We start from the raw sequence: 25,250 nt of genomic DNA on the forward strand, positions 1-25,250 counted from the left end.
AGAAGTTTTGTTGAAGAAATTAGCAGGAAGATGACAGGATAATGTAGTCATATTTCCTGAATGATGGCATTGAGTGTGATCAAAGGAAAGCAAGTCGCTGGGTTATTTGGTCAACACAGCCCTCCTAACATGAGCTATTCTTAACATTTCCAGATGTTTATAACTTTTCTGGTGCAGAGCGAGGGAATATGGGGAATTGGAGCAGTGAGGCAGAATGTGGGGGGTGTTAGAGTAGTGTAGAGATTGAAAGGGTAGAGAGATGGGAGGGGAATACTGGGTGAGGTGTTTGGGGCTGTGGCTAAGGGAGAGAGGGAGGGAGGGTAAATGGGGATGGGTGGTAGGGGAGAGAACAGAGATTCAGGAGGGTTGGAGCCTGACTGAGGTGATTAGAGGGGGCGTGGAATAGGTAGCAGGGGGAGCATGGGAGGGGCTAGTCTGAGCCCTTTTCCCAGCCCCCTATGTGTATGCTGGTGTGACGGGTTGGATCACAGAACCCCAATTGGGAGCTGCCACCTGATGTGCCAAGACTACTTCTACCCCTGCTTTCCATGCCAGCGCAGGACTCCAGCACCCTGTCTTGCTGAGCCAGACACTCCCGTCAGCTCCAACACAGACCCAGGGTCTGAATTACTTGCCCCAAAGCTGCAGGTTTACCTGAAAGCAACTCACAGAAGTGTGCTTGTCTTTAACGCTCAGATGCCCAACTCCCAATGGGGTCTAAAACCAAATAAATCCATTTTACCCTGTATAAAGCTTATACAGGGTAAACTCATACATTGTTCGCCCTCTATAACACTGATAGAGAGATATGCACAGTTGTTTGCTCCCCCAGGTATTAATATACTCAGAGTTAATTAATAAGTAAAAAGTGATTTTATTAAATACAGAAAGTAGGATTTAAGTGGGTTCCAAGTAGTAACAGACAGAACAAAGTAAATTACCAAGCAAAATAAAATAAAATGCGCAAATCTATGTCTAATCAAACTGAATACAGATAATCTCACCCTCAGAGATGCTTCAGTAATTTTTTTCCTCAGACTGGACACCTTCCAGGCCTGGGCACAATTCTTTCCCCGGTACAGCTCTTGTTCCACCTCAGGTGGTAGCGAGGAAATTCCTCATGATGGCTCCTCTCCTTAGCCAGCTGAAGACAAAATGGAAGGGTCTCCCAGGGGTTTAAATAGACTTTCTCTTCTGGGTGGAGATCCCCTCCTCACGCCTATGCAAAGTCCAGCTCCAAGATGCAGTGTAGGAGTCACCTGGGCAAGTCACATGTCCATGCATGACTCACAGTTTTTACAAGTAGCATCCTTTGTTTACATGCTACCTTGAACGTCCTCAAGTAGACTTCTTATGTGGATTGAAGCCCCTTCCCTACACATAGGTCCAGATCTGAGGTAGGAGCTCTGCATCTCCATGCTCCTGCCCTGTATCCAGATAGTACATGCTGCACTCCTCCCAGTACCACCACCTCCTCCAAATTTACCAGAGGCGCGGAGCTGGGGGCAGAGGGGCTTGGAGCAGTGTATTTTTGTGTCTGTGGGGTGAGGGGGGGAGAAGGTACTTGAAGCAGCAGAGGATATGGGGGTGGTCCGAGCATGGGTGGGTGCCATGGAAGGAATTTTGGAGGAGTTGAAGCAGCGTTGGAGCACTTTGGAGGAGTCTGAGCAGTCAAAGGGAATATGGGAGGTTGGAGCAGCAAGGGAAAATGTGGGGTGTGATGGAACAGTTCATTGAATTATGGGGTGGAAAGGAAGGTGAGAGCTGTGCAGTGGGGATGTTTGGGAGCTTCATCTCTGTCCCGTCCCCCCCCAAGCTCTTATCATGTCCCTTTTGTCCAGTCCTTCAAAAATGACCTAATTGAGTCTAATGTCCCTGTGCTCTTCCAGCATCCTCTTCTTAGCTCCTCAACCCGTGGGTCCCATGCTGACACCTGTCTCTGTGTGGGGGAGGACTGGGCTGTGCTGTCAGGCAGAGAAACAGGAGAGGAGGAGTTGTGGAGGGACAAACATAAAGTATGGAGATATACCTATCTCATAGAACTGGAAGGGACCCTGACAGGTCATTGAGTCCAGCCCCCTGCCTTCACTAGCAGGACCAAGTACTGATTTTGCCCAGATCCCTAAACAGCCCCCTCAGGGATTGAGCTCACAACCCTGGGTTTAGCAGGCTAATGCTCAAACCACTGAGCTATCCCTCCCCCCAAAAATTAAAAAATCCAACCCCCTGCTCAGAGCAGGACCAATCCCCAGACAGATTTTTTGCAACATGCAGCCAGTTATTTTGCAATTGGGGGAATCATTGCTAAGGAGCCAGAGAGAGTAGATGGGGAGAGCTGTGCTGGACCCAACCTACACCTAACACAATGAATGCATCTGGAGTGCATGCAGATCAATGCTGGAACACAAATAATTGCAAACTGTCTTAGAACTTCCTCATGTCTACCTCTTATGGCTCCATACTGAACCATTCTCCGAGGCAATTGTCAGGTCCAGGTAGTAGAGTTAAGGATGCATCTGGCATGTACCTTAACTTTGTACTTCCTGCTTTTCATTCTGGAAAGGCATGCGGCACCACTGGGCAGCCTTACTACTGTGTAAATGTGAAGCTTTTGGGCTTTAATATGAATTAAAGTGGGGCCTTTTATCATACAGTCTATATAAAGTAATACTTGTATTATTTGTTTAAGCATTAACAATGTGCTTGGCACTGTACAAGACACAAGTCAGATATTGCTATAGCCCTAACGAATTTACCAGGCTGATACAGATTAGACAGGATCCAACAAGCAGCTCAGAGAACAGAATGACTACAGTTTGCTGCTTTTTTTTTAATCTACTATTGTTGACTTGCTATTTGTGGGTATCTTGAAAGAACAGAGTCTTAGGGAGGTGTTTGAATGACAAGAGGTTGATGGGTTGAACAAAGCCCACCAGAAAGTTTATAGAAATGGTACAATTTAAATTGAAAACAGTACATGTCATCAGTCTCACTGAAGAAGCAAATATCACAGGGGTAGCTGTGTCAGTCTGTATCCACAAAAACAACGAGGAGTCCAGTGGCACCTTAAAGACTGTTTTTACCTACCAAATCTAACGCCCAAATAAATCTGTTAGTCTTTAAGGTGACCCTGGACTTCTCATTGTTTTACTCAAGAAACAGTATAGAAGAAAATGGAAATCCTTTCTATAGTGCAATATTGTGCTGTACAGAATGGTTGCATCACTGAGTGTAGTGCAGTCATGGGGTGAAAATTGCTATTAGAATGTGTATGCATTGGGGCAGAGTTAAGGTTGTTTTGATTTAACTCTGCAGTTGCTGAGGCGCTCAGATCTCAGTTTCCTGATTCTACACTTAAATGTAACCTTAAGGCAGGGTAGTCAATTATTTTTTGTCAAGGTCAAAATTTCTTGGTCAAGGTATAGTCAAGGTCCAGACTCCAGAGAAAATAATAAATATAATAACAGTGATAATAATAAGTCAATAAAAAGATTTTGGGGTCCATTCAAAAGCATCTGGCAGTCCGGATTTGGCCTACAGTCTGCCTATTGACTATCCCTGCCTAAAGGTTTACAGTTTAGGCACATTTTTCTTGTACGTTTGTTATTTCTTTGTAAAAAGGAGAGAAAAAATGTATTCCAGTAAGTGGTTGGGAGAGGTTTTTATGACTGATGGAAACCTGTGAGCTGATTTGAACATCAGAGCCTGAAAAATGGCTGAATGTCCATGCTGGTTGTTCTAAGCCCTCAACTCTGGAGTTGATCCATCTCTAAATACATCTGAGCCAATGCCTGACCATGTTGGGAACTAGAGCCAAGATGCTTTTCTTTGTCTAGGCTGTCTACCAACAGAAGATTCTAAAATCCCCTGACTTAATATATTAGTTGCTATATGCCATTTTTGAAATGTCAAGGCAGTTGGCTAATGTGACTGGTTATGGAGTATATGCCCCCTATTAGTTTCAAGATGTCTGAACCTAACTTGCGTAAAGCATTCCTAGCTACTATAGTGATAGGGATCTTATAAAGACTTGAGGTGATATATTTGACCTCCTGACTGCTGAAATGATTAATTTGAAATCTAAATTCTGGACTAAGGAATTATTCAGCTAATGTGTGATTAAAATACTGTAATGTCTTAACCTGAATTCTTTATTACCTGCTTCATCCAAAATCCTTTCTTATTTATGATTACTTGGCTTGATTCAGACCATTAATAATGAAAAATAATTTCTTAAATGTGCTTTTTGAAGCAAATCACAAGCCATACTTGGACTATATTAGGTGTCTTTTGAAAAATGATCTCCTAACCATACGATTGTGGGGTTAGAAGAGATCAGAGTTTATATCGGATCACGTTACCATCCTGGTTGCCCTTGGAATTCTTTTCTTAAACAGAGTTAATCAATCACAGTTAAAATGAGTTCTGAAATGCAAGCAACAGCTAAAAGAGCACTTATAATGGATGGTCTTCAATGGGTATAGGAATTATTGATAATAAAAGCCAAATATAGCTTCAAAGTATGTCAGTGTTTCATAACAAATTCTAGCTAGAGCACGCTGGTTTAATCAAGGAAGCTGCTCCTAAAATGTGAAATGTAGTCCTGTTTTCCCAGATATGTAACTGATCGAGAAACACAGATGGCAGTGCTGAACCATAAGATTCAGACTATAAATACCTTCAGGATGACAATATAAATGAAGATAATTATTCACAGTCTCAGAAGGTAGGACAATGAAATTAGATATTAAAAGGAATTTAGAGGAGAATAAAAATCTAGCTCTATCCAACCCTCCAAAGAATGCTCCCTGAACTTTGACCATTGACCTCAACTTGCCAGCTCTTGGCTACAGTAATTTCCCATGATAAACATGTCGGTATTGCTGATAATGAGACTTGGAGGTATTGGCCATTCCTTATTAACAGTTATCCTTTTGTCCCTGCCTTTGAATCTTGCAGGGAAATAGCACTATTTGTGTGGATGAAATATGGGATGTCTTTAGAAGAGTACTTTGGAGAGTGGTTATTTCTAAGTTTTCTGGAAATAACTGGTTGCCGAGTTTACATCTTGTGAGGTTGCCATCTGTATAGAAGCTGTTTTCAATACATATGCCCTGAGACAGAAAGCCTAATAACACTCTTGAAAGAAAATACAGCAAATGTATGTTATTTTAAAATTGTACTCTAAGCTATTTAATAGAAATACACAGGTATGCTTTGCAAATAAGATACAAAATAAATCCTCTGCAAACAACTATAGGCACAGTACATTGCTTGTGACAATGCCAAAAATAAAAACAAAATCTTAAATTTTCAAGTAGATTAAGAATTAACTCTATGAATGATAAAGTCTATTAACTATTCATGAATTAGTATTTCTGGTGCTGCGACACAATTCCTTTAGACAATTTGTCTATCAATAGATAGTCAAGCTGGGGGGAAAGAAGTGTAAAAAATAAGGTGTCACATTCCTGTTCTTCTGTCTTATCAAGACCAAAATCTGCAAGTTGGTAAAAATTAACAGTGGGAAGAGATCCTCAAATAAACTGAATTCAATAAAAAAATGGGGCCATTGTACAAACTGTTATTCATTTTCAAAGTTAATTAATTGGAAATGTCAGTTTTTAAATCTATCTAAAGGTACTGCAGAATTTAGGTTCAGCTTTACCTGGGGCTTTACGTATAGCTTCCTACAGTGGTAGCTAATGGTGAGTTACAGTGTATGAAATGATAAGCACAATAATATAGTAGAATTATTTAAAGTGGAACACTGCGATTCTCAGCCGATGCACAGATTAAAAAGTTGTTCCAATAAAGAGAATAGATCTCTTAAAGAAAATTCTGAAAATAGTTAAAATGATATAAAATGCCCTACTGAATAAAAATTCACCATTATCGGACATCACATATAATATGTTCAATGAGGCTTCTGGTATCTGTGATGTAATAAGCTCAGATAGGGTGACTAGATGTCCCTACTTTATAGGGACAGTCCCGATATTTGGGGCTTTTTCTACTATAGGCGCCTATTATCCCCCACCCCCTGTCCCAATTTTTCACACTTGCTGTCTGGTCACCCTAAGCTCAGATAGCTTAGGGAAATACCAACAAGAGCTCACAGAGGGTAAAGGCAACATTTAAATTGTTAACGTTTATTTCTGTGTTGAATGACTGACAGATTAGTTACTGGAGATATTCAGCACGGAAATCTCAGCACAACTCAGTTTGGATTTTTGCTCTGCAATTCATCTTTAAATCACCTGGAAGCATCTCCATTAAGTGGAATTATTCATCCCATTAAAGAGGTGTCGTTGCTATTAAATAACATGGAGTTTAAATTGATTCTCTAGGAGAGGGTTCTGTCCCCATTTTACAGATGGGAAGAGAGAGTTTAAAGTGTGGGTCCACATTGAAAAGTGTATCATGGAGTTCACAGTCTATTTCAAATGTGCTCATCTTACAAGTAAATAGATGTGGGTTTTTTTTCTAAATGCCAGCCCTGTAAACTCAACCTGATATCAAGCTCAGTCAAGAGAATCTATATGGATTCTTTCTTTCGTCATCCCTAACAATAATTAAAAGGGTGTCCAAGCTACATTATGCCTATGCAATCGCACTGGTGATTGTAATTTAATAATTAGTCCCACAAGAAAAAATAGACTCCAGCTCACACCGTCTCAGTTCGGTTGGCTCTGCAATGCTCAAAGGAGTAAGAAAGCAGTAAAAACCTATTTTTGTCACTAAAGTCAGCAGCTATGACTTGGAATACACACTCAGAACAGATCTGCTGAGTAAGAAGGTGCCATTTTTACAGTCACTTTCCAAAACAGAACTACACTTTAACTGGCTTGCCCAAGGTCACACATGTTAGTCCCAGAGCCAGGAACAGAGCCCAGGAGTCCTGACTCCCAGGTCCTTGCTCTAAGCTCTGTAAGATACTCATTCCCTTTCATATGTCTATTAAAAGGCATAAAATCAATGCAGTGAATACCAAAACACATTACACATTTATACTTTTCCAGAAATAAAATGCTGAAAAAAACCAAACCGAACTCAGATGAATATGAACCATCTGTCGATTTCCTGTAGCCCTTGGATATCTTACCCCTGTCCTACATACCAAGCTTCAAAAGACTAATAATACAATGTTAAAAGGAAAATGACACATCATGCCAAAGCAAGTTAATCTTAATTGACATTCTTAGGGGTGCCTTGGGGTTTAGCTGTATGACTCTCATTAATGTTAAATGGAGTGCTACCATTGAACCCACACAGAGAGCTTGAAAACTTATCCCAAATATTTCAAAACTGGGTACCTAAAGTCACACACTTCAATCCACAGACGTAAATAAAAGTGGCCCAACTTTCAGAGCTGCTGAGCATCCACGGCTCCCACCTACTTTTTAAAAAAATGCAAACCTTTTGGTGGGGGTACTTCACATCCCATCTCTGAGCCTCAAATCTGAATCATCATCCTTGCTATGCCAAGGAGGACTGGCTGGGATCCCCATGAAAGCCTGATGAATTTGCTATTATTGGCTACTGAGCCACTCAAAGTATATTAGCTTCTCACTGGGCTAATAGAGTCTGTCTGTTCACCACTCCCAGTACCCGATGGCTGAACGTACATGACTCCAAGACTGAACAAAAGTCTCACGGCTGGGCAAAGTGCACCTATAGGCTACAAGGCCAAGACTTTGTCTTTTGTCATGTGATTGTATGACTATAAATTAGGGTAAATTCATGTTTTGATCCTGGTCTCTGCATTTTTACATCAAGAAAAACAACCTCTTAGGAGGGTTATGAGCAGAAGCGTTATGAGCAGAGCACAGGTTCCTTTGGGGAAATCCAAATCAAGCAGAGCTAGATTCATATAATATGAGGTAGGACAGTCTTACCACTTGGGGAATCCCAAACAGGGGAAGTTCTGCTGGGCTTCTTCCTCTAGCTCTGTGGCTAGAAATGAGAACTGGGCCTTGGATATTTTCTTCTCTAGTCCCTGAAATGGGAGTGGGTTGGAAAATCATTCCAAGAGTTCTGGGAGTTACAAAGAGGCATCCTAGAATCATAGAATATCAGGGTAGGAAGGGACCTCGGGAGGTCATCTAGTCCAACCCCCTGCTCAGAGTAGGACCAACACCAAATAAATCATCCCAACCAGGGCTTTGTCAAGCCTGACCTTAAAAACCTCTAAGGAAGTAGATTCCACCACCTCCCTAGGTAACCCATTCCAGTGCTTCACCACTCTCCTAGTGAAAAAGTTTTTCCTAATATCCAACCTAACCTTCCCCACTGCAACTTGAGACCATTACTCCTTCTTCTGTCATCTGGTACCACTGAGAACAGTTTAGATCCATCTTCTTTGGAACCCCCTTTCAGGTAGTTGAAAGCAGCTATCAAATCCCCCGCCCTCTTTCTTCTCTTCTGCAGACTAAATAATCCCAGTTCCTTCAGCCTCTCCTCATAAATCATGTGCTGCAGCCCCCTAATAAATTTTGTTGCCCTCAGTTGGACTCTTTCCAATTTTTCCACATCCTTCTTGTAGTGTGGGGCCCAAAACTGGACACAGTATTCCAGATGAGGCCTCACCAATGCCGAATAGAGGGGAACGATCACATCCCTCGATCTGCTGGCAATGCTCCTCCTTATACAGGCCAAAATGCCATTAGCCTTCTTGGCAACAAGGGCACACTGTTAACTCATATCCAGCTTCTCGTGCACTGTAAGCCCTAGGTCCTTTTCTGCAGAACTGCTGCTTAGCCACTCGGTCCCTAGTCTGTAGCGGTGCATGGGATTCTCCCTCCTAAGTGCAGGACTCTGCACTTGTCCTTGTTGAACTTCCTCAGATTTCTTTTGGCCCAATCCTCTAATTTGTCTAGGATTAATCAATCAGCTGTCCTGCTTAAAGCTGGTCCTGGCTATGCACATAACATTTTTGTGAGGAAAATGGTGAAGTGATTCAGTTGTCTTGTATACTGGGATTAAGAAGGTGTAAAAACAAGAATATGACAAAACTGGAAAACATACCATGTGTGGGCTCAGACGGATGACTATTTATTTTATGACCGGGAAAGGACTAATCAGATGTTTACCATCGAAATATGTATGGGAGTAATTCAAAACATAGTGTTCGCACAGATTACGACTAGCATTGCTATATTAAAGAGAATAGTTTTTTTTAAATTGTAGTTTACTTCTGGGCAAGACCAATTTCGTGTTTGATTCATGTTTTGTGGTTTGGGCCCAGAATATATACACTGTAAGACAAATTACTTTTCATTTTCATTGCCCACAATTTCACTGGACAGTTTCATTCTGACAAAAGTTATCATATTCCAAGGCTTGTACACAAGAGTAGTTCTCTTTATGAAAAGTGTTTCCTTAGTCCCTCAGGATAGTTCTTTGGCTGCTGCCTCAAACCACCAGCATCACTTTGACCGCCATTGCCAACTGCTGAGCGCACAATACTGTTAGGTGACATTAACTTGCCTGCAGTACATTCAAAAATACTTTTCCTTCTAACAAGGACTTGAGTGCCAATGAAAGTTTACAGAAATAGGCCACTGTGACCGAGAGAAACTGACCGGCAGTGAATTATATGCTTAAGGTATTTTTTAGCAACGTTCTGATCCCAAAGGTAGAAGCAGGGGTTAACGTAAGGGCTGGGGGAAAACTGGCGGGAAGCACAACTTCCCCTCCTTTCCCTGATTCCCTTAACAGTCCCCACTCCCTCCCCTCTTGTGACATGAAAGCTCCTCTTCCTGTTGTGGAACCTTCTCCAGGAGTGTTCAGTAGGCAGAATGCGGCCCAAATCTAGACTGCCAGACCCTTTTGAATGGACCCAGAAATCTTTTTATTTACTTATTATTATCATTGTTGTTGTTTTTTATTATTTTCTCTGGAGTCTGGACTTTGACTATACCTTGACTAAGAAATTTGGACCTGGACAAAAAATATTTGACTACCTCTTTAACCACTGCAGAGGGCGAGGCCAGTGACTCCCAAGCGCCTGCACCATGCCAAGGATAAGAGGATTGGGATGCCAGGGGGCAATCCACCCATCTGGTTCCCAAAACCTCCCTTCTTCACACTTTGCCAGCAGCTGTCCAGCGTGGCAGGGGGTAGGGTGACCAGACAGCAAATGTGAAAAATCGGGACGGGGCTGGGGGGTAATAGGAGCCTATATAAGACAAAGCCTCGGGGCGGCCCCCCGGCTCCTTCCCCTCCGTGGCCGCTCAGCCAGGCCGTGGCCACCCTGCGCCCTCCGCGCAGCCTGCAGCGGGAGCCGGGGACAAGGCACCGGCGGGGGCTGCAGCCGCCGCCGCCGCCGGGCGGAGGGAAGGGGAGCCCGCCCGCGGGCGGCTCCTATGGGCACCGCCGTGCCGGGGCGTGCCCGGCCGCTGCCTCCCGCCCAATCCTGGAGCGGGGACGGACGCTTCATGAATAAGAAACAGGGCCGGGCTCCCCCGCCCCTGTCTCTCCTCCCAGCCCAGCCCCACTGGCCAGGCGAGCAGCCGGCGGCGGGATGCTGAGCGCTGGCCCGGATCGCTTCCACTGTGCCTTGGCCGTGCTGCCCGGCTGAAGGGACACGCGGGGCCCAGGTGAGAGGCGGGCAGGGGGCAGCGCGCTGCAGCGGGGCTGGGAATGGCAGGGGCTGGGGGCGTGCGGGGAGCCGGGGCGATGGTTGAGAGGCTCCCTACAGAACAGATGCCCCGATCCGGGCAAGCCGCGAAGCTGCCCCTCGAATGGGCTTCAGGCAGAGAGATCTGTTCCTTTGACTTTTGCAGGCAAGGATGCTCTGGAGTGGCTACACCAGGCTGGCTGCTGGTGCCCTCTTCCCTCTGCCGCTGCCCAAGGGAACAAGGCTATTGTTCGGAATGGCCACTTCATCAGAGACCTGGCTAGATGAGGGCAATGGGTAACCTCCCTGCTTCTTCTTAGCCTGTTGTGTATAGATGCTGTCTGAATGTCTATGGCTTAAAATGAGCGGAGTGCCAGAGATTAGCAGGGGAAGGGAAGGAGTTGGCACTGTCAGGATAGTTTTTATTGTTGCATCCTTCTTGCCCACCTTGGAGCTGCTGTCCTCAGTGCAGATTGTCGGCTGTCACCGCATGCCAGGCCTGTCATTCACCTTTAACACAGCTGTTGGATTACAGTGCATTGTCATCTCAGTTAGATTTTATGCTCCCTTTACAGGAGGGATTTTGCACAGCAGCAGACTTGGGGGAGAGAGAATGCTGGGAAAAGAAATGGACATGGCTGGTCTTTTCCTTTGTTCCCTTCATTGTTGTGTTGCGGGAGGTGTTTGTATTTCTAAAAATGCTTTCCCCTCAGAGCCCAGCTTCTCCTTTAGCATGAGTGAAATCACAATCCTGTGTTTATGACATCACATTCCGTTACTCTGGAAATAGCTATGGGGTCACCAAAGCATTATTATGGGGTAGATTCTGAAACGTGGCTGTTTGGGTACAAAACCATGAAGAGCACAGATTACTGCTGCAAAAGCATTTTTAAAAAGGACCGAAAGTATTAGTTCTGGCTCTGTGACTGACTCTCTGTGTGTCCTTGGGGATGGTACTTAACCTCTGTGTTTTGCAGTTTCCCTAACTGCTTAATAGGGATAACAATATTCACCTAATTTTCAGCAGGTTCTGAAAATGAGCTAGTACTTGTACAGTACATTGAAAATGTAAAATGCTATATAAGTGCTAAGTATTATTAATAATATACAATCCTATTCTGCCATGCACTGATACCAGCTACTGTTTCCCGAGGCAGATTGTCTCTTAAGACCACCTCAGGGTCAAGTAAGATAAGAATATAGACTGTGAGGAGGAAACCCTTTGTTTCAACACAAACGGCTTCCGTAATTTGCAGAGATGAGTTGAGAAACATAAACTTTGTTTTTGTAAAACCAGAGGTGAGTTGGATCTCGATTCTATTTTTATCTGAATTTATAATGGTCCAGGATGGTTGTGTTGCATAAAAGGTTCCCGTTTTTACTGCTCATTAGTAAGGAAAACAATGAAAAAAACGTGCCAAGGAAGCAGATTTATCTTTTATGTGGAAGGTAAGTTTTTATGATTGATAGATTTCCTCAGCATGAAACAAGGTGGTAGCAAGTCCAAAACAACAACTGATATTTTGCTAGCTGTGCCCAGCCAGCCTGCCCACCCTCTATCTCAGCAGTAATTTAACATGTCTCTGCTCATGCTTTCCCCATACCTTCTCCTCCCCCCTCTGATCACTCGAAAGAACATGAACGTAGAGGAGGACTCATTGGTTCAGTTGTAGTGTGGTGTGAGCATCAATATGAAAGGTGTAGAAAGCAAATGGAGATGTTGAGCTTTTTAGTAGCATGGTCAAACATAGGTGTTATCCTGCTCATTATCAGTAACACAGTCAAGCAATGGTGGGACTGGCCTCTGTATGAGTAGTAGCATGGGGTGCCCCGCATGGTAGTATGTGTCAGGTGAGGTGGTGTGCTTTTTAATTTGCGTATGTAGCACCTAGATACCAGTGATGAGTGCATTAGAAATGCCTAGAGAGTTTGGACAGAGATGTTAAGAACCAATATATGAAGGAACTTGGCTTAAAGAGGACAGGTCTGGCATCTGCGAGAGAGAGCCCATCAGTTGACAGGGGCCATGTTAGGGGAGTGACCTGCAAGAATAGGGAGGTGTGTGTGGTGAAGAGACCCAGGGACGCTGGAACAATTTTTATAGTGGGGGTGTTGTTGATAGAAACCATGGAAACCACGCATTTGGTGTTTGTTATTGCTACTTCAAGCCAGGGGGTGCAGCAGCACTCCTGGAGAGACCCCGAAAAGCAGAGTGATCAGAATGATGACTCTGAAATGAAGAAAGAGAGAGGATCCCTGAAGCAGAAAGCACACAGCACATAGCTGTTAGAGTGAAGCTTCAAGAAGAGGTGTGGAAGTTGCCCTGCATATTTGTCTGTCTATCTGTATATAGATATACAGAGATAACTAAGGATTTATATAGATAAATATCTAAACATCATATGTAGTCACTGACAAAGCAAGATATTATTACTAACTGTTTGAGAATACCATATGAGACATACTGTGCTGTTTTCCTTTTATTTTTCCATTTCTTTTAAAAAGACAAAAACTGCAATAAAATATACATTTAAAAATCACAAATGACCCTAGGAAATATGAGAAGGGAGGGTCAAGATGTCTCCGTCCTGGACCATTGTAGCGGAGATAGATGACTGATATGGAGGTTCTGTTTTGCTTGGTCTTTCATCCTTTTTAGGGCAGATGCCTGCATAGAACTGGTAAATAACGTAGTTTGTTTCTTGGAAAACTAAAGATATTTTGGCTTCTTGATACATGTTTGATGCTGTAGTGAACTTATCCATGGGGATGCAGTAGATTGCATATGGAGTGGCAGAATGATAGAGTCTTGTTCCACCCTCTTGCTGAATCTGATGGGCATGTTTGTTATTGGCTCCTTTTTTTAAACCTGTCTTATTCCTTGAGATTTGGCTGGAAGCTGTCAGCTGTGAGAGCAGGCCAGATAGTTCTAGCTGGTTAAGGTTTGTTTATCTGAACTAACTGGGAATGAAAAGTGTTCAGATGTGTGCTGTATTGGAAGACTGAACTGGCAATAATTTAGCATGAGGAGAAATACAGGAATTTGTCCATAAAAATATGGCAAGAGTTAGAAGTCTGTAATGTCAGACCACTGATATGTATAATCCCTTGACTTTTGTGTCCATCATAATGGGTAAAGCCTTGGGGGCAGTGTGCATTAGCACTCCAGTGTTAAGGAATTTGATAGCTGGCAATGACTCTACTGTGTGTTTTGCACATATTTTCATATTTATATTGAGGAGTTCCAGCGTTTTTCTCGTATTCTTTTTACCAACCAGCAGATGAATCGCCCTGCTGAACACGTATGGGACCATTCAGCTGGGCAAAGCTGGTATAATCAAGCTTGCACTCAGAGATGTGGAGAGCCGTGTACCACAAAGGTCATCCAATGATTTGTCTGAAGTGGATGACCTGTTAATCCTCTTGTGCTTTTTCTACACGACACATGCAGTCACTTCAGTAACTTCAGAGCACAAGCGTAAGCTTGAGACGTGGAAGATGGACCATCAGAGCAATTGTATTTATTCAGGTGTCTAAAAGCTTGATGCACATCCCCTGTCAGAGTGTTTGCAATTGGAAAATATGGTCAGAACTTACCAAAGGCCAGAAGATAGCAGAGAGGATAGTTTTCCATGGAAACCCTATCAGTTGAGATATATTAAATTAGACTGGACAAAGTTCTGTAAAATATATAGTAGGGAACAATTCTGCGGTAGCAGGGGATAAGCTTTGATGCCCTAATAGGTCTTTTCTGTCATTCGCTTCTGTGATTCTCTGACAGCTATTTGCTGTTTGTTGCACACATCCACCAGCTCTTTGGCTATGCAGTGGGTGACTTTCCTGAATGGGGAAGTCATCTGTTATCTTCACTCCCCACCTGCCATCCTCAGCCCTGCTGTGTGACAGTAACTGTTGTATTTGAGGGATGGGACTTTCTCAAAGCTGAATCTCAATATAAAATAAGACCTTCCTGACAATGGTAACTCAGAACCTGCCATCACTCTTAAACAAAATAATTGACTCTTTGCGTATTGAGATTCACTTATGAGAAAAAAATCCATTTTAGTCAGCTGTGATAATTGCCTTCACACCGCAGGGCTGGTGCTGTAGCCTGGCTCAGAGAAAGCCTAATCAACACTGTTCTTAAAACAGTGCCTCAGCTGGTGGCCTGTTTACAGGAGAGCTCCTGACATGGCTTACATTTTTCAGCTTAGTGACTCACCCAAGGCTAGAGATGAAGTCAGTTTCAGGATCAGAACTCTGGAGTTCCTGGCTTCTAGTTGTATTCCCAGATCACTAGAGCACGCCCCTCCCTCAGCTCATTTCCTTGCTATGATCAGTCCCCTCCTGCTTCCTTTCCTTTTTCTTCCAGGCCAACTGATATAAACCTTTCATTTTACACTGCCCCGCTGCCTCCAAGAGTGATTTCTCTGTTATGATGGTCCACCAGTGCCTCTTCAAAGAGAAGAGCTGGGTTTTCCCTCCAGACTAGCTGTGTTGCTCAGCAATGCTGGACTGTTTTAACCCCCTGATTCCTGTAGGATGAAACAACAGCAGTGACTTCATAGTCGAGGCTGTAACTAGCTTTCCACAAGGAGCCTGATTTTGATTCCCCCTCTAAATTCCTTTCTCCTGGAAGGTGTTAGCCTAAAGGGGATATTTTTGGCAAGACTTGAGGACATTCAAAGTGTTTGTGGGCCTTGGAAAAATTCTTCTAGTGTATTCTTCTACCCTGTGAACAAGAAGCCTTTATTTTAGTCCAGTTATGGGGATGTGGTTAGGTCCTAATGAACAATGCAAACTTTAATCAAGTTATACATGGGTCCCCTGACTCAACATGTTTGTAGGATACACAGACCCTACAACAGCCAGAAAAGAGAATAGATGGGTGCAAACAGATCCATGGCTCAGTGCAGCACAAATAATGAACTGCTTTGCAGTTGATTACTAGTTAAGACCTGAATCGGCTTTGCTTTAAGCTTTCCACTGTTAATTTATTTAATACATTATATTATTTTATTTAAGAGGATAGCCAGGGGGATACTTGTAATGCTTCTTAGACGCAAAATCCAATCCAGCCTTTTTTTTTTTTTTTTGTTAAAGCTAAGTCAGGCCTTAAGCTTTGCTTAATCTTCTTTGAAATAGGTCCTTGCTGTCATTAACAACTTCTTAGGCCCCAATCCTGCAATGAGCTCTGTGCCGCTGTGCCTGCAACAGAGCCCTGTTCAAGTCAAGAGATCTAAGTTAAATTCCCGGCTGTCACAGACTTCATGTGTGACTTGGGCACATCAAACTCTCTGTGTCTCTGTTCCCGTTTGTAAAGTGGTGACAATAATACTTCTTGTCTTCTACGCTTTGTCTGCCTTGTCTATTGAGATTGTAAGCTTTTTCAGGTAAGGGGCATTGTCTCGCACTGTCTATGTACTGTATCTAGCACAACAAGCCTCAGCTGGGACCTCTGTGTACTTCTGTAATGCAGATTATGATAATACTAAGCAAGTACTGCATATCAACCAGTTACGTGCTATTAGTGGTGGTGGTGGTGGAAAGGGGGAGCAGAAACCCCCCCACACTTCACTTTAATACTTCCACTTGCTGGATCATTCAATGATTGCGGGTTCTGTTCATTCCCTCTGAAGAACCTGGCATTGGCCACTGTCAGAAGACAGGATACTGGGCTAGATGGATAATTGGTCTGAGCCAGTATGGCCGTTCTTATGTTCTTAAGTAAGTAAATACTTTAAGAGTTATACCTGTAAAAATGATATAATTAATTTGAGGGACACAGATGAAAAGATATATATTAAACCCACCCCCACCCCTTCCCTTACCTGTTTTACAAAGAGTGCATTAGGCTATGTCTACACTGCGAGCTAGAGGTGTGATTCTCCTGCTTGTAGAAACGTATTTGCGCAAGCTAGCGCGAGTACAAATAGCAGCGTAGCCGTGGTAGCATGGGTAGCAGCAGGAGAGGCAGAGCTGAGCTGAGCTGTGCCTAGTACATACTCTCCACAGGTTTGTACTCAGCACAGCTCAAGCTGTGCCTTCGCCATGGCTACCGGTGCTATTTATACTCGCACTAACTTGAGGAGAGATAGCATGAGTGTGTGTCCATGAGTAGGAAATCACATCCCTTGCTCATAGTGTAGACATAGGTTGAGAGGGTTACATTTGAAAAACAATTTACAAATCTAATTTGCTTTTTGCTATTGTGGTATATTCGCTTTCTGAATTTCTTGCAGGGAGCACACTAAAAATACCTTTGCAGTTGGTTTCTAGTCCGTTTCATCTCTGGGTTCTCTTGCATTAATGCAAAGCTTGAGTGTCAGGCATTGTTAGGGAAGGTTTGTTTAATTTTTTTTCCCCCCTAAAATTATTTCCATTGAACTTTTTTATATGCCATAGAAATATTTCTATATCTTATTTATGTGTTTATTTACAAACACTGCATTTTGAGTCAAATTTCCTTTAAAAAATCTTTTGAAAGGACTGTTCCACAATCTCCAAGTAATCTTAGCTGGCAAGCCCTGGGGGGAATGAGGTGAAAATAATCTGTATTCATACAGAAAGGCAGACACCTTCCATTAGGCATTATTGATTTTTTAATTTACACGATATACTTCTGTGCATCTTTTAGTCATTGGAAAGCACTAAGGGATTAGATTGCTAGATTAGCAATTAGATTAGAATATTCCCAGGCCTCAGATTTTGAACAGGAAAGGTGTTTTGCAGTCCAGACAGCAAGAAAAGGTGCAGTGAAAAGAGAAAAGTGAGGATTCAGCAGTGTTGTCAATTCTTGTGATTTTTATCACAGGCCTCATGATATTTGATGTTTCACTTAAAGCACTACCTCCTGAGTCATGTGAATACGTAAGAACCTAAAAAAAATTGTTTAATTAAAATAAAACAGTTTTTAGCCCTCATGTGTGCAAAGAAAAGCTTGTAAATGTGATGTGAGTGTACCCTAGAGGCTCAAAAACCAGAAGGCAAATAAAAAGATCTCCAAATATATTATTAAAAAAGCCCTCATGAATTGTAAGGCAATCTCATGATTTTGGATGTTGGGGGTTGGTAATAAGTATCCTTTCTAAAATTAAAAATGCACGCTTCAGAATACTGTAAGATCTGTAAGGTTACTCTTGAATAGTTGTCAGTATTGGCTTTCAAGGAATGTTTTAGAGTAGACCCTAGAATCACTTCACTTTCCTTGATTGTTTTAAACATCCTTATAGGAGTGTGGGTGGGAGGAAGGGAGAGGCATGTGTTTTGTGGTGGTGGATGTGGGTGAGGTAAAGTGAAGAAGACAATCATGGTTGTAATATTGCAAAGGTAGACTAAGAATTTAACTAGTAATTTCCTGGCTTTTTAATGGTTGTGTTAGTGGTCTATGCACTTAAGAATCCTTAACTAGTTTTTAACAGTTTTTTTACTTTTCCGTTTGGTGGACTGTGAGGGTATATCTACACTACGAAATTAGGTCGAATTTATAGAAGCTGGTTTTATAGAAATCAGTTTTATACAGTCAATTGTGTGTGTCCCCACATAAAATGCTCTAAGTGCATTAAGTCGGCGGACCGCATCCACAGTACCGAGGCTAGCGTCGACTTCTGGAGCGTTGCACTGTGAGTAGCTATCCCACAGTTCCCGCAGTCTCCGCCGTCCATTGGAATTCTGGGTTGAGATCCCAATGCCTGATGATGCAAAAACAGTGTCGTGGGGGGTTCTGGGTACATGTCGACAAGGCCCCTCCCCCTCCGTCAGAGCAATGGCAGACAATCGATTCGCGTCTTTTTACCTGGGTTACCTGTGCAGACAACATACCATGGGAAGCATGGAGCCCGCTCAGATCAGATCAGCTCACCATCACCATATGTCCACTGGGTGCCAGCAGACATGGTACTGCATTGCTACACGGCAGCAGCTAATTGCCTTTTGGCAGTAGATGGTGCAGTATGACTGGTAGCCATCATCGGCTATCTGGGTGCCGGCAGACGTGGTACTGCATTGCTATACAGCAGCAGCTCCTTGCCTTTTGGCAGTAAATGGTGTATTACGACTGCACTGACCAGGGACAGATCCTTTGGGGGTTGTTGGACTTTTGGGACTTCGGGTGGTTGCTGGACCCAAGAGACTTTGGGGGTGTTGGACTTTGGAGACTCTGGGTGATTTTTGGGTTGCTGGATTCAAGAACCAAAGGGAAAAGGACACGGTCCAATTTGCTGGGGTGGGTCTTTTGCTCATGGTTTGTGTTATGAATCCTGTTTGTGGTGTTTTTTCCAATTTAATGCTGATGTCGTTTACCTCATGTTATTAAACATTTTCTGCTACACTCAGACTCCGTGCTTGCAAGAGGGGAAGTATTGCCTCCTAGAGGCGCCCGGGGGATGGTATGTAATTGTCCCAGGTCACTGGGTGGGGGCTCGAGCCGGTTTTGCATTCTGTTATTGAAACAGAACCCCTAGATACAGAACCCGGCAACTTGTTGCTGCCAACTTAGATGGGCAGAAGGGTTACACATGCTTGCTTTTAAACCATGTGTAATATTTACAAAGGTACACTCACCCGAGGTCCCTTGTGTGCCCTCAGGGTCTGGGAGCACACCTTAGGTGAGTTCAGGGGTTACTGGTTCCAGGTCCAGGGTGATAAACATATGATAAACATATCCTGGCTGTTGGGGAAACCGGTTTCTCCGCTTCCTTGCTGTGAGCTATCTTCATTGTCTTCATCATCATCTTCCTCGTACCCCGAACCCGCTTCCCTGTTGCGTGATTCTCCATTGATGGAGTCAAAGCACATGATTGGGGTAGTGGTGGCTGCACCCCCTAGCATGGCATGCAGCTCTGCGTAGAAGTGGCATGTTTGCGGCTCTCCCCCGGACCTACCGTTTGCCTCTCTGGCTTTGTGGTAGGCTTGCCTTAGCTCCTTAATTTTCACGCGGCACTGCTGTGGGTCCCTGTTATGGCCTCTGTCCTTCATGGTCTTTGAGACTTTTTCTAATATTTTGCCATTTAGTTTATTGCTACGGAGTTCAGCTAGCACTGATTCGTCTCCCCATATGGCGAGCAGATCCCGTACCTCCCGTTCGGTCCATGCTGGAGCTCTTTTGCGATCCTGGGACTCCATCATGGTTACCTGTGCTGATGAGCTCTGCGTGGTCACCTGTGCTCTCCACGCTGGGCAAACAGGAAATGAAATTCAAAAGTTCGCGGGGCTTTTCCTGTCTACCTGGTCAGTGCATCTGAGTTGAGAGTGCTGTCCAGAGCGGTCACAATGAAGCACTGTGGGATAGCTCCCGGAGGCCAATAACGTCGAATTCCATCCACACTACCCCAAATCCAACCCGCAAAGGCCGATTTCAGCGCTAATCCCCTCGTCGGAGGTGGAGTAAAGAAACCGGTTTAAAGGGCCCTTTAAGTCGAAAAAAAGGGCTTCGTCGTGTAGACGTGTCCAGGCTTAATTCAATTTAACGCTGCTAAATTCGACCTAAACTCGTAGTGTAGACCAGGCCTGAGTACTGTTATTATATATTTGCCTTGTGGTAACACCTATCCACCCCAGTCAGGGCTCTGTTATACTGTACACAAAAATACAGTCCCTGCCCCTAAGAGCTTAGCATGTGATGATATACAATAGATGGATGCAACAAACAGAGAGAGGAGGGAACACAAGGTAACAGTCCAATCTAGTATAATAAGCAGCTATCTCAGCACAGCCACCAACTGCCTAGCCATTTTATATACATATGTACAAGTGTGTCTGTATTTTTTAATGTATAAAACCACAAAATACTATGTTAAAAGAACATGACTAAGGTTGTAAAGTCAATCACTCAAAAGTTAGGAAATGCCAGAGCTAGGGGTGTCTGTGCAATCTTCATGCATTCCCCTTGGGTGTATGCATTATGATAATTCCATGACTAGCCTTGTGCAGTGGCAGTATCATAGCCAATGAGGTTAATCTGAGGTGTGATTATTGCTAGTTGAAAACTTTTTTCCACAGAACCCCAGCCTTCTTGCTTATCCAGTCACAGCCTCCCCTCCACCCATCTCCCAGTTGCAGTCTCCTTGCCCCGCCACTTCCAGTTTCTCTCCCTGCCCACCTCCAGTCCACGTATCACCAAACTCCTTTTCCCAATCTACTCTTCCCCGTCCTGAGGCTGCCTCGTGTCCAGTCTCTGCATTTGAATCAGGCACCTTTTCCTCCTTGCCGCATGGGTGCCAGGATCATTGAGATCTCAGGAGAGAGAGGTTCCCTGCTGTCTATTCCAGTGCCTGGCCCCATTCTGGCCTGGAGCCAGTGGTGCTGGAACAAGGGATGTTGGGGGTGCAGCCTCACCCCTTGGCTTGAAGTAGTAATAACAAACACAAAATAGATGGTTTCCATCGTCAGCACCCCCACTATAAAAATTGTTCCCGCAACCCTGCTGGGATCACCCATGACAGGGGAAGTTCAGCTTTGCCCCTGTGGCCCCGGGCTGGAGGGAGCATGCTTACTCATTCTGTGGGAATGTCCCACCATGTACAGTCTGGTCAACCGTACGAGCTGAGAGAGGCTAGTGTGCTCAGTGAGGACAGAGTCTTTAGAGATTTTAGCACCTAAAATACAATGAGTCTCTATTGAGCTTATACAAATTGCAATTTTTTTTCAAACACTTCTAACTTGGCCAAATTAGGGTGGATTTTTACGGGGCCAGCAAAAAGCACATCTCTGACACACAGGCCAATTCCTGCTGTATTTCACGTTCCTGCTCCAAAGCCTCGGAGTGCTAGAGCTTCTCAAAGAAAAAGCCAACAGAGTGTTTTTAACATGGGGAAAACAATGCATTTTCCCCTCATTCTCGGAAACAGCAGAACCATTTAGGCTGAAATTTTCCCCAAAAATTCAACTTGAGGCAGACATGGCATGTAAAATTTCAGCCCAAATGGTTAAAATTTGGCAAAGTTATAAGTGGCTGAAAACAAGTCTGATAAAGGGAAGTGTCTGGTAACCTTCAAAATAGGCAGCATTACCTGCTCTGCCTATTGTGTGTATATAACATTTCTATATTTCAATAGATCATATTAGGATTACTCTTCTATCACACAGCATGGTGGGCATGTGTATACATACATACACATGTTGCCTGATAGTCTGCAGGAATTTTTGTAACCAGATATTCAGAGTATATTTCACCACTGGGAGAACTATGATACTTAGCATTGAGGTAGCATTTTATATCTTCAAAGTGGTTGTGATACATTAAGGCCTGACCAAGCGAAGCACATAAGTATGTGCATAATTTTAAGCATGGGAACAGTTCCACTGACGTAGGTGGGGTTACTGACATGCTTAATATTACACACATACTTGCGTCCTTTGCTGGATCAGGGCCCAATCGGTTAATCTTCATCAGACCCTGGGAGATAGGTACATATTATATGCTGAGCGTGTCAATGTCAAAAGTGGCTGAGAACTCAGGAGTATATGTCTCTAGGTACTAGAGCACACAGAAATAAAATGAAACCCAGAATGCAGCAGGAATGAGTGAAATAGGTTGTGTTTATAGCAGGGATGGAAAAAAAGTAGTGGCAGTTCCTGACTGGCATCCTCACCACAAATTACCTTAGAGACTATTAACCTGTCCCATTGTCAAGGTGACCCACTTACCTGCATTTATCTTAATTTAAAGTGTTCATTTGAAGCATGTAAAAGTGACATATTTGTATATTGTGTTTTTCTTTTCCTAGGACTCACTTTCTGAAATGATCAACTCTGCAAATTTCTGGGCACATCTTTCTTCCGATATGAGCAGATCAATAAGATTTCACATTTGCATGGTCCTATGCAGCATTCTGCTCAGCTCCACCAGCCTGCAATGTCTAACCTTTCAGAAACCGGAGAAAGACACAGTACGGGTCCAACAAACTGCACTGGCAGGGAATGGGCTAGAAGACAAGAGGATGAGCATGCAAAGCTTGGAAAATAACGTAGGCCCTTCTGAGCAATCGACCAGTGTTGCTGTCTCAGAAGAGCCATCTGGAGTGTCAACAGAGCCATCTGGGACTTCATTAAACAAGATCTTCACTGCTAAAGGAGAAACGCAGCACACAAGTCTTAGTGATAATCTTTTCATAGGCAGTCAGAGCCTCGATGTTTACCCCCCTACAGTGTCAATGGTTGTGGCAGATGAAAGTGAGTTCAGTCCTACTGGCTCAAGCAAAGAGTCGAGTGAAAATGGGCTACTGAAGGCCATGCTAACTACAGCTTTGACTACTCTCAATCCGGACATTGAGGCTGATGTGCTCAGTAGTACTGTGTCCAAGACGACAGAAGGGGGTAGCACAGAGGCCGGACATAGTTTTATTAGTGACCTGGATAAGCATTTTTTTAGGATGGATGCTATAGAAGGAGGGAAGAATGCAGATGGTAGTTCCGACCTCTCAGCTACACCCCAGCTTAGCAATGAAGAATTGCCAACTCTGCACCCCAGAACCCAAAACTTAGAAGTGGTGAGTGACTACCCCACAAGCCCTTTACTTTTGGCTCATCAAACAGCTGATTCTGAGCCTGGAACACTGAAGCCAAATGTAGGGAGCCCTTGGCAGTTGACAGATGCCCGTGCCTCTGCCCTCACTGCGAAACAGACATTTGTATCCACTGATGCCTCCCTAAATTTGGAAACAAAAACGGACAGCAGCCAAGGAAGCTTGCGAGTAGCAGCTAGTGCTGTCACAGGCGCTCCAGCCATCTCTATACTGAGTGATGATTGGGATGATACAAAATTAGGAACTATAAGTCAGGTAAGAGGCTCAAAGCATGAGGAGGAAAAACAGAACGATGTGATAGCGGAACCTCCTTGGACAACGGGAGGAGAGGATGATGAAGATGATGTGAAAAGAGGCATGCCGTTTACAGCTTCTGCATATGCAACAACCGTGAAACTAGAAAAAAACATGTACACTGGGCCAGCACAGGTGTCCGTGCAGGGGGAGGTGATGCCAACAGTTTCCGCTGGCCAAACTTCTGTTTATCTCACAAGTCCCTTGGCAGAAGCTGAAGCGACTGCTATAAACACAAAGGAAAATACAGAACCAGTCACAATGGATGATAGGAAAAGTGTCTCCTTGTCATTGCCAGAGACTGTTACTATGACGGACACAAAATCCAATATCTTCCTTACCCTGGGAAATTCATTAAAAGGTAACTTGCCTACCCACATTGAAATAAAAACCTACACTTGCTCTCCAACATGGGTATTGGGAGAAGCACCTTTGTTATTGATTTGTCTCCTTAAAATCAAAGAACAAAAGCGAACAAAGATGGCTTTGATTTATAGCTAGAGGCTAACCTGAATCTGCAGTATAAATATTTAAAGGGATGTTGTTATACATTTTTGTGCCTGCTGTAGCTATGAGTAACAGCTAAGATTGCTAGAAATGAATGAAATGACTAAGTATACTTTTTCTGTGCATTTTGAGCTTTTGACAGCACCTCGTGTATAATCATAGAATCGTAGAACTGAAAGGGCGGTCATCTAGTCCAATCCCCTGCAGTCATGGCAGGCCTAAGTATTATCTAAACCATCCCTGACCGGCATTTGTCTGCCCTGCTCTTAAAAATCTCCAATGATGGAGATTCCACAACTTTCTTAGGCAATTTATTCCAGTGCTTAACCACCCTGACAGTTAGGAAGTTTTTCCTAATGTCCAACCAGTTTCAGTCTTTTGTTGATGATCAGTTCAAGCCTCCCACACTGAGGTGAGATCACTCTCATGCACTGAGCTGATATGTATGCTCTACCTCATGCCCTGGGGAGAGAATGTTTACCAGCAACAGAAGCAGCAAAGTTGAAACTGAAAAGGCAGAAGCAGATGCACACATGAGGGTTAGAGCTGTGCCCGAGTGTCTGATGAATTTTCTCTCGATATAACCATCACTGGGGGAGGAGAAAGAAAAAAGAAATATAAAAACTGTTTTAAGGAGACTTTAAAAAATTTCTGTGCATAGAACACCATTTATATACTATCAAAACTTGGGGGGGGGGGGGGGGTTGTTAGTAAAAAATTCAAGTTGACACTGTCCCTTTAGTGTATGGGGGTTTATGTGTGTTTGTGTATTTCTGCATTCACTGTTCCATAAGGTAGGAACTTCAGAGCTTCTACTGGTGCCATTCAGTCTATGGGCCAAATTCAGCCCTGGCATAAGCAAGTGCAACTCCAGCTGTCTTCTGGGGTCGTACCTGTCTTTACATTGTGTGATGGCTGTAAACTTAAACTCAAGTGCTGGGGGTGTGAACACCGTGAAGCATCTTCAAGCCAGGTACAAATGTTTCTGTAGTCAGTTTTGTCTGTAGCCTGTGACTTTGGAGAATCTGAAGGCTCAGTGCAATGATTCCACTGGAACAGCAAGAGCAGGTAATGGAGGGCCTGGAGCCACTGAGGTTGTCTTAGATAATGTGGGAATGGAAGAGTTGTTGACCTTCAGCCTCTTCGTCCTGGAGCAATTGCTGCTGTTCAAGAAGTTTGCAGACAGCTCAAAATTCTGTGTTCTGGCTCAGATTCATTGGCAGTTTTTGTGAGCTTGCAGAGGCTCTGGTTATAGGTTAGAATTGAGTCACATTGGGAAAACTGCCTGGGCAAGGAGTGCACTG

At 43.7% G+C, this 25,250-nt stretch overlaps 1 protein-coding gene and 1 pseudogene across 2 annotated transcripts in view; both read left to right on the top strand.

Moving 5' to 3' along the window:
- The first annotated feature begins 10,477 nt into the window (after positions 1-10,477).
- ARMH4 (armadillo like helical domain containing 4) overlaps positions 10,478-25,250 on the top strand; it is a 114,944-nt gene continuing 100,171 nt past the window's right edge. For both annotated transcript variants that reach the window (XM_054028075.1, XM_054028076.1), the window contains exons 1-2: positions 10,478-10,601; positions 22,348-23,800. In XM_054028075.1, coding sequence (XP_053884050.1) covers positions 22,363-23,800 — 1,438 coding nt within the window. In that variant the 5' untranslated portion in view covers positions 10,478-10,601; positions 22,348-22,362. The remainder of the gene's footprint in view (positions 10,602-22,347; positions 23,801-25,250) is intronic.
- LOC128837513 (U4 spliceosomal RNA) lies at positions 20,540-20,626 on the top strand (annotated as a pseudogene).

Source organism: Malaclemys terrapin, chromosome 4 (assembly GCF_027887155.1).
Source record: "Malaclemys terrapin pileata isolate rMalTer1 chromosome 4, rMalTer1.hap1, whole genome shotgun sequence".
Taxonomy (NCBI): Eukaryota; Metazoa; Chordata; order Testudines; family Emydidae; genus Malaclemys; species Malaclemys terrapin.